The sequence below is a fragment of the Xyrauchen texanus genome, chromosome 43, assembly GCF_025860055.1.
Source record: "Xyrauchen texanus isolate HMW12.3.18 chromosome 43, RBS_HiC_50CHRs, whole genome shotgun sequence".
Taxonomy (NCBI): domain Eukaryota; kingdom Metazoa; phylum Chordata; class Actinopteri; order Cypriniformes; family Catostomidae; genus Xyrauchen; species Xyrauchen texanus.
Genome location: NC_068318.1, coordinates 22,090,440 through 22,109,128, shown reverse-complemented (window position 1 = coordinate 22,109,128; position 18,689 = coordinate 22,090,440). Strand labels below are relative to the sequence as shown.

Sequence of the window (18,689 nt, the reverse complement as noted above, 5' to 3'; positions counted from 1 at the left end):
CTGCAGAACACAAATTAAAAATATCTCTGCTCTGTAGGTCCATACAATGCAAGTGACTGGTGGCCAGAACTCTGAAGGTCCAAAAAGCACATAAAGGCATCATAAAGGTAATCCATAAGACTCCAGTTGTTCAATCCATATATTTAGAAGTACAATTATAGGGTTGTGTAAAAACAGATACATATTTAAGTATTGCTATAAATATCCACTTTCACATTCTTCCTTTTTTTTCCTTGGCAATTACCATTCATTCAGGGCTGGGCAAATGTGGAGGTTTATAGTAAAAAAAAAAGACTTAAATATTGATCCGTTACTCACCCACATCTGAATGCTTCTGAAGAATTTAACAACTGTTGTCAGATGAATTACTGTTATGCTGCCTTTATGTCCTTTGGGACCTTCAGAGTTCTGGCTACCATTGACTTTCATTGTATGGACCTACAGAGCCAAGATATTCTTCAGAAGATAAAAAATCATACACATCTGGAATGGCCTGAGGTTATGATGGGAGAATTTTCTGAACTAACCCTTTAACATATTATTGTCAGAAAATGTCAAAAGCCAATATTTCCCCCTGGATTTGATTTTCGACGTATATTTTAAACCATTTCAAACAAACTATATCTCATCTATTGACTACAATTTAATCCATTCAATAATACAAATACAAGTTTCAAAACTTACAACCTCAATTCATATTTAATGCCATAATATTGTAAATATTTAGTGCAAAAAATGTATATATAATATTAAGTAACTATATATATGCTATTTCTTAACTACATCAGATGTTACAAAAAATGTAATAAATAAATATATCATTAAGAGTGCATTTTTGCCCCCACATTTGGAATTTTTTGGGAATTTTCTTCTATTTGAGTGGCAATCTTGCCCTGAGCCCTCCTTAATTTCGGACCCTGCCCCACAAATATTGTGCAGCATACCCTGCTATTGGAGCATTTTGTCACAAAAAGTAAATGTGCTCAATTCACTTACCTTTTTTTTAAATAAAAAAAACAAGTAAAAATAACAATGGACAAGTTTAATAACCAAAACTTAAATATATAAATAAAATAATAATAATAAACCTACCTTGAGGAACAGTCTCTTGAGTAAAAAGTGTGACAACTAGCCCCATTCTCCAACTACATTGTATTTAAAATTATATTTGTTGGTTCCACTCCAATCATTATACATCAATGCATAGTGGTGCAAGTTATCATGCGATCGAATGACAAAACAGCCATAAAAAAAAAAAACATATGGCCACTCAGATAGACCGGAAATATGACAGCAAATTATGAATTCATAAAATATATTTGAACAAAACCAGAATCCTTTAAGAATTACAATTCGACTGGAAACCAATTCTATTTAGATACAACATTTTATTATTGTAAGTCTTAAATATGAACACACCATCTCAATTGAAGGAAAAACATATGACGCAACAATTTCTTTACAGTACAAGGACTTTAAATACTTTTAAAATGTGTTTCTCTTCAGGGAATCACCAGAGAGTAGCGGAACAAATTGAACTTCTACAGTCTGATTTGTTTAAAGGTCCGGCGGTGAGGTCGAATTAATTTTCAAAGGTTACATTTGTTCAACATTAATTGGATAATGAATTGGCCATGCACCCAAAAGCCTTGTTCCTGATAATATGGTGCATTTATAGGTTGCCCTTTTACTCTCACTTAGCTGTTTTACAAATTTCCACACACACAGTTTATATTTTGGTTTTATTTTAAATTAAAACACTGCAGTAAATGTGTGGATTCCTCTTTTAGTTTCACATTATCGGTCTCTCTTCATGCACGTGCAACATGTGAACTGGTTTAGACTGGTTGTGGTCCCTATATCTTAAAAAAGAAAGAAAGAAAAAAATAGAAAAATTAATCTGCAATATGGAACAATACACTTTTGGGGCAAAAATACAAAACTTTCACCCAAAACCCATACACAGACATCACATTCCCTTTCATTTACACAACTTGTGCTAAAAACCACTAAACTCAAGTTCTACATCAGCATCATGGAGACTCATTTAGTGTATGATTTACTGACTTTAAAGGAATTTTGGGAAAACAAATCCTATCAAATATGACAACAAAACGGACAAAAATATTAGTATGGTTTTGAAGTCACAACCCATATATTTATATGGTGATAGTACATTTCAGAAACTATTCAAATCAAATCTCACTTTGTCAGATTATGGAACATAAAAGGACATATGCTCATGATGATGGTAAATATGCCTCATCTAGTTCCAAAGCACAATATTTAGAAGATTTCACATTATAAGAAAACTTTAAGATTTCACATTAAGCACTGCAATAATAATGTTTTAGTTGGTGTCTACCTAACGCAGAAACCCTAATTAACCTTTGCAAGAAATAAATTACACTGAGGGGAATAACAAAAATAGAAAAAAGTTGTTGCATTGTATTAAACAGATTCACAATTTTAGTAAAAACAAGTGTGCATATTTTCTCTTTGTACAAGTTATGCATATACATACATGTTAGCAGGAACTACGAGATGAGTTGAAATAACATTACAACATTTATGTGCCAGAAAATTTGGCTTTTTATAACTTTAATTATTTATTTCTATGCACAAAATCTACATAAAAATCAACTGATCTTTTGAAAAACCACCATGGTAATAAAAATCCAACTTTTGTTAAGATAGTCTGGAATACGTGATCAACAGGTATTAGCAGATAGATCTTTGGGCTCTCTCAATGGATCCAATAACGTTTTGTTGCACTTTTGGAATTTTTAATCTTCAAATGTCACATTTATCAGCTTCCTTAATTGTCATGTCATTTAGTTTAAAAATGACTCTAAAATCAGATTTCTTTCATTGAGGTTTAAAGAAATACTTTAATAATAAGTTTCTATGTGGTTTTGCATATTCCTACTGTGCCAGTCTGGTCATTAAATGTAATTTTGAATAAAACATACTGACATGAGCCACAGAACACTGTTTTCAGTTTATGGTGTGTTAAAGGGATATTTCACCCAGAAATGCAAATAATTTTAGCATTTTTGGGAGAGCTATACCTTTAAATACAAAAAGCTTAGAGCTTAGAACAAAGTACTCATAATAGACATTATTTAAATATTACAGAGCATTTAAATTGTGTTGTGTCTTTTTTTTGTTGCTGTACAGTCATGATACTGTAAAAATATAATGGCAATCCAAAAACAAAGACATATGCCATAGTTATCGCATGCCTTTGAATTTAAATGATTATTCCCTATCACACTGTATTCTACAAATTTGTATAAGGTTAAATAGTTAATTAAAATTACAGTCAATAAATTAAATTAAATATTTAAAATTAGACTTGCCTCTTCATAATTTGCTTTTAGTGAATACAAAACTGTATTCGGTCAGAAAAAACAGTGTGATAAGTAGCAATGTAAGTTACATTATTAAACTTTATTATAAAGAAAACAAATAATCGTGATTTTTCAAAAAGGAAGTACTTGGGTACTCATGCACATTTTGGGCATTTTTGGTAACCAATGTACGATTTGTAACTCCTGGTGTGATGATATGTGATGTCACACATAGTGATTGGTATCCACTGAAAACTTCTTCACCATCAAAACTTGAGCAATAGTTGTAGAATAATGATGAGCAGTAGACAGGTGGGTGTGAACATCATTGAAGTGCCACTGTTGCCGTCCTGAACTGCTCCAGGTCCTGCAGCATTGAAAAGAAACATATGCATTTGTCAGGCAAGACAGCTCTGGTCTACAACTGTGTTTCAAACTTTCCAGTTTTTATTTGTGAGACTGTCTGAAACATTGAACTTGCATGAACTTTCTACTTGCAAAGCACAAACCTATGCATTTTCTACTTCTAGTTTCATCTTATATGAAGGGACAGCATTTTTAGAATTCTCTAGAGAGGTAGCAACGCTTGGTAATTTCATGCATTTTTCATTCAAGTGTAAATTTCCTTCAAGACGCATTCAAAATGAATAGCAATCTGACATGCATACACACGAAGTGACTAAGTGTAAATACTGTAGGTTCTAGATTTATGGCACTAAATCATTATCATATAGCGAGAAAGAAGTCCTGTTAAAACCTACAGCGATCAGCCACAACATTAAATACACCTGCCTAATTATGTGTAGGTCCCCCTCATGCTGCCAAAACAGCTCTGACCCATCGAGGCATGGACTCCACAAGACATATCATTTAAGACCTGTAAGTTGCGAGGTGGGGCCTGCATGGATCAGATTGTTGGTCCAGCACATCCCATAGATGCTCAACTGAATTGAGGTCTGGGGAATTTGGAGACCAATTCAACACCTTGAACCTTTTGTCATGTTCCTCAAACCATTCCTGAATGATTTTTGCAGGGTGGCCGGGCGTATTATCCTGCTGAAAGAGGCCACTGCCATCAGGGAATACCGTTGCCATGAAGGGGTGCATGTGGTCTGCAACGATCTTTAGGTTGGTGGTACATGTCAAAGTAACATCCACATGAATGCCAGGACCCAACATTTCCCAGCAGAACATTTCTAAAAGCATCACACTGCCTCCGCCGGTCTGCCTTCTTCCCATAGTGCATCCTGCTGCCATCTCTTCCACAGGTAAATGACGCACATGCACCCGACCGTCCATATGATCTAAAAGAAAACATGATTCATCAGACCAGGCATCTTCTTCCATTGATCCATGGTCCAGTTCTGACACTCATGTGCCAATTGTATGTGGTTTCGGTGGTAGTCAGGAGTCAGCATGTGCACTCTGACCGGTCTGCGGCTACGCAGCCCCATATGCAGTGCTGCGATGCACTGTGTGTTCTGACACCTTTCTATCATGGCAAGCATTACGTTTTTCAGAAATTTGTGCTACAGTAGCTCTTCTGTGGGATCAGACAAAAAGGGCTAGCCTTGACTCCCCATGTGCTTCAATGAGCTATGGGCACCCATGACCCTGTCGCCGGTTCTCCGGTTGTCCTTTCTTGGACCACTTTTGGTAGGTACTAACCAATGCATACCAGGAACACCATACAAGATCTGCTGTTTTGGAGATGCTCTGACACAGTATCTAGCCATCACAATTTGGCCCTTGTAAAAGTCGCTAAGGTACTTAAGCTTGCACATTTTTCCTGGTTCCAACACATGAAATTCAAGAACAGACTGTTCACTTGCTGCCTAATATATTCCACCCCTTGACAGGTCCCATCGGAACGAGATAATCAATGTTATCACTTCACCTGTCAGTGATTTTAATGTTGTGGCTGATCAGTGTATATGTTAGTTTTCTTTAAAATGGTTCATATTCCTTGATGATTTTGTAGTAATTAGTAATTGGGTATTAGGTTTTAATAGTTTTTCTCTATAACCAAACCTTTCCACAACTCATTGTTTTTGAAGGCTGTTTGCTCTAATTCAGAAGTCATTTGTAAAATAGAAGCAGTCTCCACTCAGATTATATAACAAGACACTTTATAGAGCAACAGCCAACATAGTATCATAAAATGAACGCTATTGTAACTACATGTTTGCAAATTTTACGTTTCGCCACCATTTCCTGTAGAAATTAACACTAGAGGCGCTTTATTCACTTTCACACAAATTATGACTACAATGGCTGATTATGATTTTATAAAGACTTATTTTTCACACTATTACTCAATCGCTGTTATGCTATGATATCAAAAACTTTTACTGTAACGTGTCATTTGAAAATTGATACATTTTAAAGCTTGTATTAAAAACGTACCTACATTTATTCTAATGTAATTAGCTTCTGTGGTAGCTCATCTCATTCAGTGTTGGACTTTGGACTTTGGTTAGTAGTGGTGTAACGTGATAAAACGGTCACTGTTTTTATGTTAAATTATATTCCACGCATAGCCTTGAAAACAGCGCTGACTGTCGTATTGCATTGGGATGTCCAAACTATTTTAAGTGAGTTACATTGTTTGGATAGTTAATTACAATAAACTGGTTCAAAAACAGATTCAAATTAAAAACCTTTTAATGATTCATTCAAATAATGTTCCTGAAACTTCCTTCACAGCTTTTGTTAGTGAAATAAACATCTGTAATATTGCAGAGTAACAACACTATGTTATTTAATGCTGTCACCTTAATTGATATCCTTAATGATTTTGTACCACATAAAAATGCTGTTTTTAACCAAATCAGATAATCATATCATTTTATAATTATATATTTTACAAGATATTGTCCCTTTATACAGCTTCAATGTTAGTTAACAGTTTGTAGTGATTTCTTTTTCTATAAGGTAGTTTGACTGTAAATGATCTACTTTTAATAAATTTTCAGCATTTAAGCTGAAGTAGCTTCCCTATCACTATACACAAACCCCACAAAATACTCCACAGTAGGTTCTATTTTAGTCTAGATTAGCTGTTTTTGCTCTAACATTTATCTAATAAACTAATCTAGATGTCAGAGTATTTTTGGCAGTGTTGCTGCTCTGCTGTTCTACCAGGCCATCTAACTGGGACGAGAGCGGTCCAACTTGGTAGATTAACGTCTAAACGAGGATCTTTAGTGGTTACGTTTGCATCTGATCTCCTCATTTAAAACGTGCTCATCCTGTCTCCCTGGACTCACACCATCATTACCCCACTGTACGGCACATCCTTGACCAGTCAACCACTGAGGTCAGCTGTAATTGCAGTTGCATAAACAAGCTAATCACTAAAGGTGCAGTGTAACCAGACTACTGAGGGCAGAAGAGTAGAGGAGGGAGAGGCACTTCAAGTTCTGATGCCATGTTCTGAACTGGTTGTCACAGAAAGAATTCAGAACGAAAGAGGATAAATGAATTATACTGGTCTGGTAAAAGCAAATGCACTCATATCTTAAAATAATGCAGATTAGGTTTATGATAAAGTTTAGTCTATTATTAAAAATGTTGATAAGTAGAGGTTATTTGGATGAATCTAACCAAACTTGTCACTAACATCAAAAGACTACTTAAAGAAAATAAAAACAAATGTAGGACCATCAAAAGGCCTCCAGACGGGTTGTTTTTTTCTGTAACTGCTGATCTCCGTGGATTTTCACTCATGCAGACATGGGACAAAAGCTTAAGTTAATGCTCATATCAACCATCATAATGGGGCAAAATGTGATCTCAGTGATTGAGATCGTGGCATGATTGTTGGTGTCAGACAGGCTGGTTTGAGTATTTCTGTAACTGCTGATCTCCTGGGATTTTTATGCACAACAGTCTCTCGAGTGTAAAAAGAATGGTGCCAAAAACCAAAAAAACATCCAGTGAGCAGCAATTCTGTGGGCAAATTTTTGATGACAGCGGTAAACGGATAATGAACAGAATGGTTTGAGCTGACAGAAAGGCTATGGTAACTCAGATAACCCCTCTGTACAATTGTAGTGAGCAGAATGCACAACATGTCGAACCTTGTGGCGGATGGGCTACAACAGCAAAGACCATTTTGGGTTCCACTTCTGTCAGCCAAGAACAGAAATCTAAGGCTGCAGTCGGCCTACCGTTTGTGTACCTCAGCAGAAATCCATATTTGTCAGACCAGGTAATGTTTTTCCAATCGTCTTCTGTCCAGTTTTAGTGAGCCTGTACCCACTGCAGCCTCAGTTTTCTGTTCTTGGTTGACAGTTTTCAGAAAAACTCTTCTACTGCTGTACCTATCCGCCTCAATATTCAACGTGTTGTACATTCAGAAATAATTTTCTGCATAGCACCATTGTAACACGTGTTTATTTGGGTGACTGATACCTTCCTGTCAGCTTGGAACAATCTGGCCAATCTCCTCAGACCTCTATCATTAACAAGCCATTTTCGCCCACAGAATTATTCTAGTGACTGTTGTACGTGAAAATCCCAGGAGATAAGCAGTTACAGAAATACTCAAGCCAGCCCGTCTGGCACCAACAATCATGCTACGGTCTAAATCACAGAGATCACATTTTTCCCCATTCTGATTGAAGCTCCTGACCCATATCTGCATGATTTAATACATTATACTGCAAAAAACAAGACTGGCTGATTAGATAATCACATGAATAAATAGATGTACAGGTGTGCCAAATAAAGTGGCGGTGAGTGAGTGTGTCTATATATATATATATATATATATATATATATATATATATATATATATATATATATATATATATTTTTTTTTTTTAGTATTTTTTTATTTTGTATTTTTTTTTTATAATTCTTAGTACTTAGTAATGCGAGAAAAAAAAAATTCACGTTTAAAGAATTTCTATGTTATTATATGGTAGTATGGTTGTTGTCTTGCCTTAAATATCAAACTATTTTCAATAAAAAAGATAATGTATTACAATGATTTTGTATTTAAATACAGTAAATTACTGTATTACGGTAATCAGAATCCAGTGAAAATCCCCATTGAGAATAATGTGAATAAAAAAAAAATATTTTTATAATAGTAATAAACATAGTTACAGCATATTCTAAAATAAAGACAGGGCACCCATTAAACTAATATGCAGAAAGAGGAAAGATTTTCAAAGTCACAGCCCTGTTTATTCTCTCAAAGTGATCACTGTTAGTGAGCACCAAATTTCAGTTCCAACAAAATGTTATGTCATGGTTTAAGAAAGGGTGTCTAAGTGTCTGAATAGCTTTTCCTTTTGATTTGTCTCAAAGAATCAAGTCTTAATTTCTCCTTGATTTAGAGGAGTTTGCTAGTCTTTCTTTAGGGACTGCGATCCAATTATTCTGCAGACACAGATTAGAGTAAATCCTGTGCAAGTGTAATTATTCTAATGTGAGGTTCTCACAATCAAATGCATTGCTATTGATGACTCTCCAGAGAGTAAATGGTTACCAATTCAACAAATATTTTAGGCCAGACAGTTGCAGGGCCGGCACCACGGGGGGGCGTGAGGGGGCGACTCCCCTTCAACGGGACTCTCCCGCCCCCCTCAGATCACCATGAATGTAAACGGGATTTTACTGATAAAATATGCTATTTAAAAATCACATTTGCCAATTACATTTTCACATTTTCTTATTTTTGTGAATATTAAGCTAAATTAATAATATTTTAGTTAAGGACAGTCTGTTAGGCAAAGTCGAATTTTGATTGGTCGTTTGATTTTGCATGCTCGCTCACTCTAACATTACGTTAAATGTCTCATACGGGAAAGTTCATACGACGGCTACGGACTGTAGAGCGATATTCCATAACTTCAAGGTTGCATATTGCATCATATCGTTAGTTTTACAATAGACATTCGTAAATGGATTATAAAGAAAGAACCCACAACACCTGCTGCTACTTCTTCTGGCTCATCTGAGCTCCAAATAAGCGGTGTGGACTCTGACAATGCAGCCACAAGACAACAATGTATCTGCTTCACTGATCGAAGCGGCAACGAGCACTTTGATCACTTGATTTAAAAAACAACACATTTCAGCGCTAGAGAACGACTCTAATTTGACAAACAAACAAAATAAATGCTCTGCTAGTTAACTGGAGATGTTTTAATTTGTATTGGTACACACAAATTAAATTGGCAAAAAGTGGTGACGTGCGTTAATGTGAACGCCCCCTCTCGGTATTTCAGATGCCCCCTCATCAGCGCTCGGCTGGCGCCGGCTCTGGACAGTTGGATGAGCCACGAGTTCTATAGCAGAGCTATAGATTAAAGGACAATACAAGAACACACCATTAACAATATTAAGATTCAAAGACATGTGTGCGCACAGAAAAACCCTTTTAAAAAGTACTATGGTGGCAGTGTTGGGGAGTAATTAACTAAAACTTACCAACATTTTGTAATAGTATGACAGCAACTCACCTGTTCCCCTTCTGTCACTCACTCGATGTTGTGTCGATGTAGTGACACTAGGGGTAGCTCTTGGGAGCCACAAACACCTCTGATCTTTGAGAAAAGGCCAATGGGAATTGGTGAGGGGAATTTGCACTCCACTCCCTCGGACATACAGGTATAAAAGGAGCTGGAATGAAACCACTCATTCAGATTTGTTCTTCGGAGCGGAGCGGTTGCGTTTCAGTAAGCTGAATTCCTCTGCCGATCCATTCACCTCTACAAAAGCTGCGGAATTTATGGCGCATTACAGTGGCTTCTCCCCCTCTTGCACTTGTTGAGTGCGGTGAACGCCCCTGGGCACTTCAGCAGCCTAAAAGAGATCGCGTCCCTTCTATGGAAGGACGTGATAGAGCCTGTCCCATCAGCCGAGATGAAGGGGTTTTACAGCCCCTACTTCATCATACCCACAAAAGGTGGTGGGTTGCGAACAATCTTGGACAAGCGATTTCTGAACCAGGCCTTGCACAGACTCCCGTTCAGGATGCTGATGCAAAAAGCGTCCGGCATCAAGATTGGTTCAAGGCGGTAGACCTGAAGGACGCGTACTTCCACGTCTCGGTTTTACCTCGTCACAGGCCCTTTCTACTGCTTTCGTTCGAGGACCAGTCATCCCTGCCTGCATTCCAGCTCCTTTTATACCCGTATGTCGGGGGGAGTGGCATGCAAATTCCACTCGCCAATACCCATTGACCTTTTCTCAAAGAAGAAAGTGTTTGGGGCTCCCAAGAGCAACCCCTAGTGTCACTACATCGACACAATGTCTCGTTCCCTCCGTCAGGGAATGGAGGTTACAACAGATAAGCACTGAAATGTCCAATTTACTTTAGTGAATCGGATCATGTGGATGGTTCAAACTAAACGATTCATACATTTTTATTTGACTGCCTGTATGGCATTTTATTTGTATTTTTATTACAAAATAATATCATGTATATTCACAATATTTATAACCAAGTAATATAATATTACTGCTATTTGTCACTTTATTTTTGACTGATTGGATTTTTTTTATGATATGCAACACAATTTTTACGGAATAATATAACTTTGCTGCTTTTAATCACTTTTTTTGACTGATTACAAAATATGAATAAATATAAATAAGGTGCACATACCGCATTTAAATGTTTTTAGTGGTGTGCAAGTTAATACTATATTTTTACAATAATTTTTCAAAATAATTTAATATTGTTTCTGGTAATTTGTTTTTCACTGACAGCAGTTATATAAATAGACAGTGTCTGCATGGCATTTTTTTTTATTGATATACAAGATAATATTACGTTTATTAAAATATTTAAAAAATAATATAATATTGCTGCTGTTTATCACTTTTTCATTGATTGCATAAATAAATTAAATAAATAATATCTGATTTAGGCAATATAAGTTATTGCCTTTCCCAAGTTTTTAGTGCCTTGTAGTGCAGCAAATGACTTTTTTGATAGTGTATCTTAACTGTAGCTGAACTACTTTAAAATATAAGTAACTTGTAGCTTTACAAATGACATTTTTAAAGAAGTTTCCCCAAAATCATAGTGTCAATCCCATAGTAAAATGATGGCAACAGATGGTAATATCATGGTACTTTGATATACACCATGGTAATAACTATGGCATGTACATGCACCCCAAGGAACCATGGTATTACTAACATGGTTGAATCCGGAAAACCATGGTAATATATTTTTTGTAGTGACCGATTTCTTAGCATCTAAGTGATATTGAAGCACTGACAGTTCCACATAACATCAAAAAGACATGATATGATGCAGACAAGTACTTACAAACAGAGGATGAGTGCATGAATTGTCATAATGAAGCCATGCCATGGTGGAGGAAGGTTAGACAGGAAAAAGTGACAAGAGGAAAAAGAGAAATATGTTTAGGCTATAGAAAACACAGAGCTATTCATCAACCCACAGTGACTGAAGTCAGAATGAGGCATGTCAGTACCCCATCATTCCCCAAGTGGCAATTGAGACTGTCACTCAAAGCGCAGAATATATTATTGACATTACAAAATGGAATTTTAAGCTAATAACCTTCTTAATAGGAATAGCTAGTGGCCAATTTACAATCTGACAATCACATTCTGTCACACGAGGCGAGACAATTATATTACCCCATTTAAATCATGGAAATTTCGTGCAGCAATCTGGCCAATAAACTCGAGTGCCGCATCAACGACTTCTCATCGTCACGTTGCGGTTGATGTGAAAATAACCATGTTTGCATCTGATTTGCTTATTAAACACGCAGGAACATGCTTAAGGGGGTGAGCAGTACACCACATGCCCATGCAGAGTACTAACCTTGCAATAGCGTCGAACTAGTGGGTTCAATTATTTCTACATCAACAAAAACAGAGTAAAAAAATTAATAAAAGTAAATCAAAAGCAAATGAGGTAAAACATTTTGAGATGGAGCCTAGTGGAAATCTCAAAAATGAATAGTTCCAAAAGTCAGAAACAACTGCATGAATATTCATAGTGTTTATAGGACAAGCCATTGTTTGAGCATTACTGACAAGATGATACTTTATATTTGCTTTGCTTACTTTCAAATTTGTGGACAGATTCAGCAAAAAAAGAGACTATTCGTACATTAAAGACCCTGTGACATCATTTTTTTTAATCCATGGCTTTGATGCCATCTGTATGCTACTTTACTCCTAAACAATAGAAGAATTTACTTTTAATGTTTATCTGCTTAAATATATTTATTTTCTGGAACAATCCAAAAATATTGAGCTCATGTAACGGTAGGTAGCTGTGCAGCGTGTAAACCTCACTCCCTGGGTACCAAGAGGCACACTAGTGACTGACGCTAAAAGCTATAGCCTTTAGCCTCCTCATTAGCATGCCCGCCTCCAATGCCAGAGATGAGGGTTCAAATCCCGTTCAGAGCGGGTTGAGCAGGATCGGTTACAGTGGTGTTGTGACCCGAATGGGAGTGAGGTTTAGGGGGGTGAGTGTAATGGTAGCCAGCTGGTATGTAGCTGTGCAGTGTGTAAACCTCACTCCCCTGACCTTAAGAGGCCCATTTAGTGACTGATGCTAGAAGCTGTAGCCTTAAGCCTCCTCAATATCACGCCCTTCTCCCATGTCTGAGAATCCCGTTCGGAGCAGGTTGATTAGGACCGGTTACACTCGCACTACACAGGATTTTGTAGCAAGTATCAAATCACGGTTAATGACTATGATGTGATGTAAAGAAAAGATTAGTGTTTTTTTTTTTTCAATAGGAAATATGTCAACAGGAAAGTAAACTGATTTCATGGGGTTTTTAAACTACTTACGAGTAAATGCAAAGAGGCTACTGACAGATTCCAAACCTTGATTAAAAATTGTAACTAATAACCAAACTCACCGTATAGGACAATGTTTGTGTTGGCACTCCCGAGTTTGTTGATAGCAACACAAGTGTAATTGCCATAGTCAGCCTCGGACACGTTGAAGAAAGTCAGCTTTGAAAGTACTCCGGCATTCTCAATCTCAATACCATCAAAGTCATTTAAGATCCTGGGAAACAGTCAGCAAATAGTGAGACTTGAATCAGCCAGCTGTGTTTATGCTACATCAGAGCTTCCTCTGATGCTGGAGGTTATTTTTATGAAAAGTATCAACGTTTTCCGGATGCAGATGCAGGCGGAGGGCCTGGATACATTAAAAAGAGGCAAAACTGCTGGATGAATTACTGTAGACACACAGACACACGTGTCTATGCACATTTAATTTTGATACAACATTGTGGCAACTTATTCTTCCCTTGACATCAAAGACTGTTTGAGTGAACATATTCAGACACATTCAGCCAAAGTCACGTGAAACATTTTGCCTCTGAAAATAGTGAATTTATGGCAGAATATTTTGTTACACATGTACAACTGCTGAAATATACTGTGTGTGTCCTTCACCTCTCAGAAATCTCTGTGCCACTAAAAATTTTAATCTCTAATATATACAGAAAATTAAGTGAACTTTTGTCAATCACAACCTGGTGAAATAGAATACACTGTTAAAAAAAAAAAAAAAAAAAAACTTCTACCCTCTAGTATCTAAATAGGTGAGATTGAAGGAGAAATTACATAGTATATGACCAAGAATGTGAAATTCTACAACATATTTATACCTTAAGTGTTTCAATCTCTGCTGTAACTTCAATGCTCCTGACAAAAACACTGTGGTTATGATTACAATACTTTTTGCTCTTTTCCACTCTACAATTCCAGTGAAAAATTTTGACACACTTGACAGAACTTGTTCGACATGATCTTAAAATCCTTTTAATATGACACCTTTTGCTTACATGCTTGAAATTAGCATAGTAGACAAATTTAAACTACAACAATATTTTTATATAAAAAAAATTTTCCCCCAAAAAAACTTAAGTTAAAAAAGTATATATATATTTTAGGGCTGTCAATCAATAAAAACATTTAATCAAATTAATTACATGGTGTCCCGATTAATTAATTGCGATTAATCACATATACAAATATTTGCTGAGAAAGCCCATCATATAACAATATTTCAATATATAATTATACATAGTTATCTTTAAATATAATTATACATAGTTATCTTTAAATTACAATGCATTACATTCCTGTAGCAGAAGAGTTAATCATTGATAAGACCATACAAAAAGCGGCTTTAGAATACAATGTATTGTTTACTACCATATTATTGATCATAATCCATTGGCATACAATTCACAGCAATCCATTTCACAAGTTAATGTGTCAATCAGTTTGAGATTTATTATGAGGGCTTGTTTAAGGACCCAGTCAATTTACACCTACGTCAGACATGCTTGTGTATAGTCTCGGGTGCGTTGTGTCATAAACATGAAATGTTTAGGTCACTGTGTCAAATTAAATATAGTTTAATACTCAATCATTAAACACATCTTGAGATCCCTTAGTTCGGATTTGCGCTCCGTCAAGTGTTTGAACGCAAGAACGTAATGCATGTTTGTGTTGTTCTGCCTACTGAAGTGTTTTCTTCACTGTATAAACTGTGCATTGCTCATACAGCAGAAATTTCACTTACTGCCCTCTGGAGTAAACAGGTGGTACTACAAGCTTGCATTTCATAGGAATCTTCCTTATTATGGTCCGGGGGCATGCAATTAATTGCGTACATTTTTTTAACGCAGTATTTTTTGTCAAATTAATCGCACAGAATTAACGCGTTAAATCAAAAAAACAAAACAACACTTCAGCAGACAGAAGAACACAAACATGCATCATGTTCTTGCGTTCAAAACACTTGATGGAGTGCAAATTCGAACTAAGAGATCTCAAGATGTGGTCCAATTATTAAAATATTTAACTTGACACAGTGACCTAAAAAATTTATGTTTATCATGCAACGCACCCAAGATGCTACACAAGCATTTCTGATGCTTGTTCAAATTGACGGGTCCTTAAACAAGCCCTCATAATAAATCTCATACTGATTGACAAATTCACTTGTGAAATTTATTGCTGTGAACTGTAGGCCAATGATTTGCTTATGTTCAATAACATGGTAATAAACAATACATTGTATTCTAAAGCCACTTTTTGTATTGTCTTATCAATAATTAACTCTTCTACTACAAGAATGTAATGCATTTTAATTATCTGTATATATATATATATATATATATATATATATATATATATATATATACACACATATCGCACAGATGTAATGTAATATCCTGCAATGATATGCCATACCTCATTTCATCTCTGTACCACTCAAAATCTGCCTCGGGTACAGCATCTGCCTCACACTGTAGAACGCTTCTCTGACCCAGGGTCACGCCAACATCCCTGCCCTCTGAAACACTAGGGGGATCTAAATACACAAAAATCGGTGAACATGAGAACACTTACTAAACACCAAAAGAATGCAACTGCATATTAGATAATTAATCAAATCAAAGATTGATACAAATATATAGTATACATTCGGTGGTGTCCAAAAGTGTCAGATCTCTAGTGAAAATGTTTCAATTTATTACAGATTTGTTAATAACAACTAACTTAGCATCATAATAATTTGAGTAGAAAGTTTAGTTGTAAAATGCACACAGATTTCAGAATTTATAAGTATTTAGTATGCTTCCCTTTTACTTAGTAACAGCATACACTTGAGCTAGCATGGACTTGAGCTAGCATGGACTGCCATGTTTGTGCAAAGCCTGAAGATTCATGTTAACTCTGTTTGAATTGAGAATGTTCAAAAGAGCATATGGTGTGCAGAAGACAATACTTTTTGTACAAAAGGGTTAATTAACATTGTCAGCATCAACGATTTGCTTCCATTTCCTAAGTGATCTAGACATAGTGCAAAATCCTGAATATTTCTTTAGTGTGGTCAAATACTTTTAAATCCCACTGCAGGATATGTATATGTATGTGTAGCATATGTTGATGTAAATTCATGAGGCACTTACAGTTTACAGTGAGTTCAACTGTCTGTGTGTCCACAGCAATGTCATTAGCTGCAGTGCACTCATAGATTCCTGCACTCTGTCTGGTAATGAAGGGGATCTCCAAAACTTCAATGTCTGAGCTGAGGCCATCATCTGAATGAGGAAAAAAGATCAAGTCGCTTAATTTAAAGTACTTCAACAAAAACATCATCCCCTGATTTTACTCTACAGTGGCACTGTAAAATAAATATTATTTTAGTTGTAAGCTTGCAGTCTACTTGCAACTGAAAATAATGAGTGAAAAGGGCCAGACATCTGACTCAAGTACCGAACAAGGTCATCATGTCCTGTTCATGACTGAAATTGAATGAAGTATGGTTCATGCAAAAACAGAATTCTATAGGAAACACTGATAGCTTAGGGCCTGGAAAAACACTCCTATTAAGCACTCATTTACCTGATTCCCTGATAATTGATTGGAAAAAGAAATTATGTTGACCCATGAACCTACTTAAATCATGTTATGTTGCATGGCTTCATTACATGCTGCCATGAACATAAACACTGAAGAACAGGAATGTTTTGGATTTTTCAAAAGGCAAGCTTCAGTACCATCACATTCATATTTTGTTTAGTTGCAATAAATAACTTTAGAGAATGTCGATGCCACTCTTTAGAAATTCAAACTTGGCCTTCCCTGAAATATTCGTTGAATATTGCACGCCTGCTTTGTATTCGCATGCACACTGTAGTCAAACCATTAATACATACTGCATCTTTTCATGTTTGCAACTCCAGACCGGGAAAAAACTGTAAGTGAAAAAGGATCCTTGCGATGCAGTTCTCAACGTCAAAAGTAATACACTGTTGACATATATGAATAAATAATGTTCCCAATGTAGTTTCTGACTACAAAATAACACACCATATTCACTTAAGCATGCTGCGAAAGACAATGTATCACACCTGGGAGAGCCTGTTAACGAGAGAGACAGAGCCAATTCCTTTATCCAGATGAAGAGTGTCAACAGAGTGCTCTGAAGAAAAGAAGCTCATTACCGATCAACACTCAACACACCTCATTGCATACTGTAGAAGGGCATTGTACTGGAGTTTATGCGAAAAGGGCCCTGCATACACTGGCAGACAAAATTTTGTTGTTTCGGAAGGAAATTGCTATTTTAATTCACCAAAGTGTCATTCAACAAATCACAAAGTATAGTCAGGACATTGCTGATGTAAAAAACGTCTCGGTTACTGTCGTAACCTCCGTTCCCTGATGGAGGGAATGAGACGTTGTGTTGCTGTAGTGACAGTAGGGGTCTCTCTTGAGAGCCTCGGTTACCTCTTATCTTTGAGAAAAGGCCAATGAGAATTGGCATACAGTATTTGCATGCCCCTCCCCCAGACATACGGGTATAAAAGGAGGGAAGCGTGAGTCTGTTCAGACAGGTTTTGAGCTGAGGAGCTGAGAGTAAGGTTCCGGCCATTTCAGCGGCTAGTACAGTGTTGTGGCAAGAGGGACACGACGTCAGGGAACGGAGTTTATGACGTTACCTTCCCCAACACCCCAAAAGTCGTCATGTAGTTCCCAATATCCCTGGGGAAGCAACGTAACTAGCATGGGAGCAGGCCGCGCCGGACGCGCCCTTTTCTCTCTCTATGTTTTTTCTCCATAGAGTGTTAGATGCAGCTGGGGCTATCCAACGCTATAACAAGCATTGGGGAAGGTGTCCTTTTCTTATCCTATTCTTTCAGGGGGAAAAGACCCCACAGAGACCACATACTGCCCAGTAGGGGAGGTTAAAATGTGGCAAATACATCACATGGGCTTACCAGCCACATATGGAGGTTGCACGGTGGTAGGTCCCACCTCGACAGGGAGGAGCTCTACAATTACAGTAACTGGGGGGCAGAGGGAACTCTGCCCAGGGGAAATGCGAAAGGAGGGCCGTACTGTGGAAAATACATCACAGGAGGTTACCAGAATAATCAGTACCAGTGGAGCACCTGTTCCAGTACAGGCAACTCGGTGCCTGCAGTGGGTCTGGATGTGAACTCCTCTGCTGAATTTTGAGCCAAAGGGCTAGGGAGGAAGGACATCCAGGGTCCATGACTTGTGGACTTGACTGAGGGACTTCACCTCCTGCAGGAATGAGAGCACTGACCTGACCACGCACCTCTGTGAGTCTTCAGATTGGGAAGAACACCAATTTTCAAATAAGCGTCATTTTAGGGCATAAAGCTGCCTGGTAGAGGGTGCTCTGGCTTGAGTGATTGTGTCTATGATAGCTGGTGGTAGACCACTTAGATCTTCCACATCCCATCCAAGGGCCAGAGAGTTCCCCATCCCTGAGAAAGAAGGTCCTTCCTCAGTGGAATCTGCCAGGGAGGT

At 37.0% G+C, this 18,689-nt stretch overlaps 1 protein-coding gene across 5 annotated transcripts in view; it reads right to left on the bottom strand.

The window, feature by feature from the left end:
- Positions 1–1,217: 1,217 nt before the first annotated feature.
- The window catches only part of ntm (neurotrimin), a 459,449-nt gene continuing 441,977 nt past the window's right edge, over positions 1,218–18,689 (bottom strand). For 2 of the 5 annotated variants that reach the window (XM_052116028.1, XM_052116026.1), the window contains 5 exons: positions 16,316–16,447; positions 15,594–15,714; positions 13,235–13,386; positions 12,178–12,213; positions 1,218–3,720 (listed from right to left, as the gene is read on the bottom strand). In XM_052116028.1, the coding sequence (XP_051971988.1) occupies positions 3,620–3,720; positions 12,178–12,213; positions 13,235–13,386; positions 15,594–15,714; positions 16,316–16,447 (542 nt within the window). In that variant the 3' untranslated portion in view covers positions 1,218–3,619. The remainder of the gene's footprint in view (positions 3,721–12,177; positions 12,214–13,234; positions 13,387–15,593; positions 15,715–16,315; positions 16,448–18,689) is intronic. The other 3 variants (XM_052116027.1, XM_052116029.1, XM_052116030.1) reach the window with 3 other exon arrangements.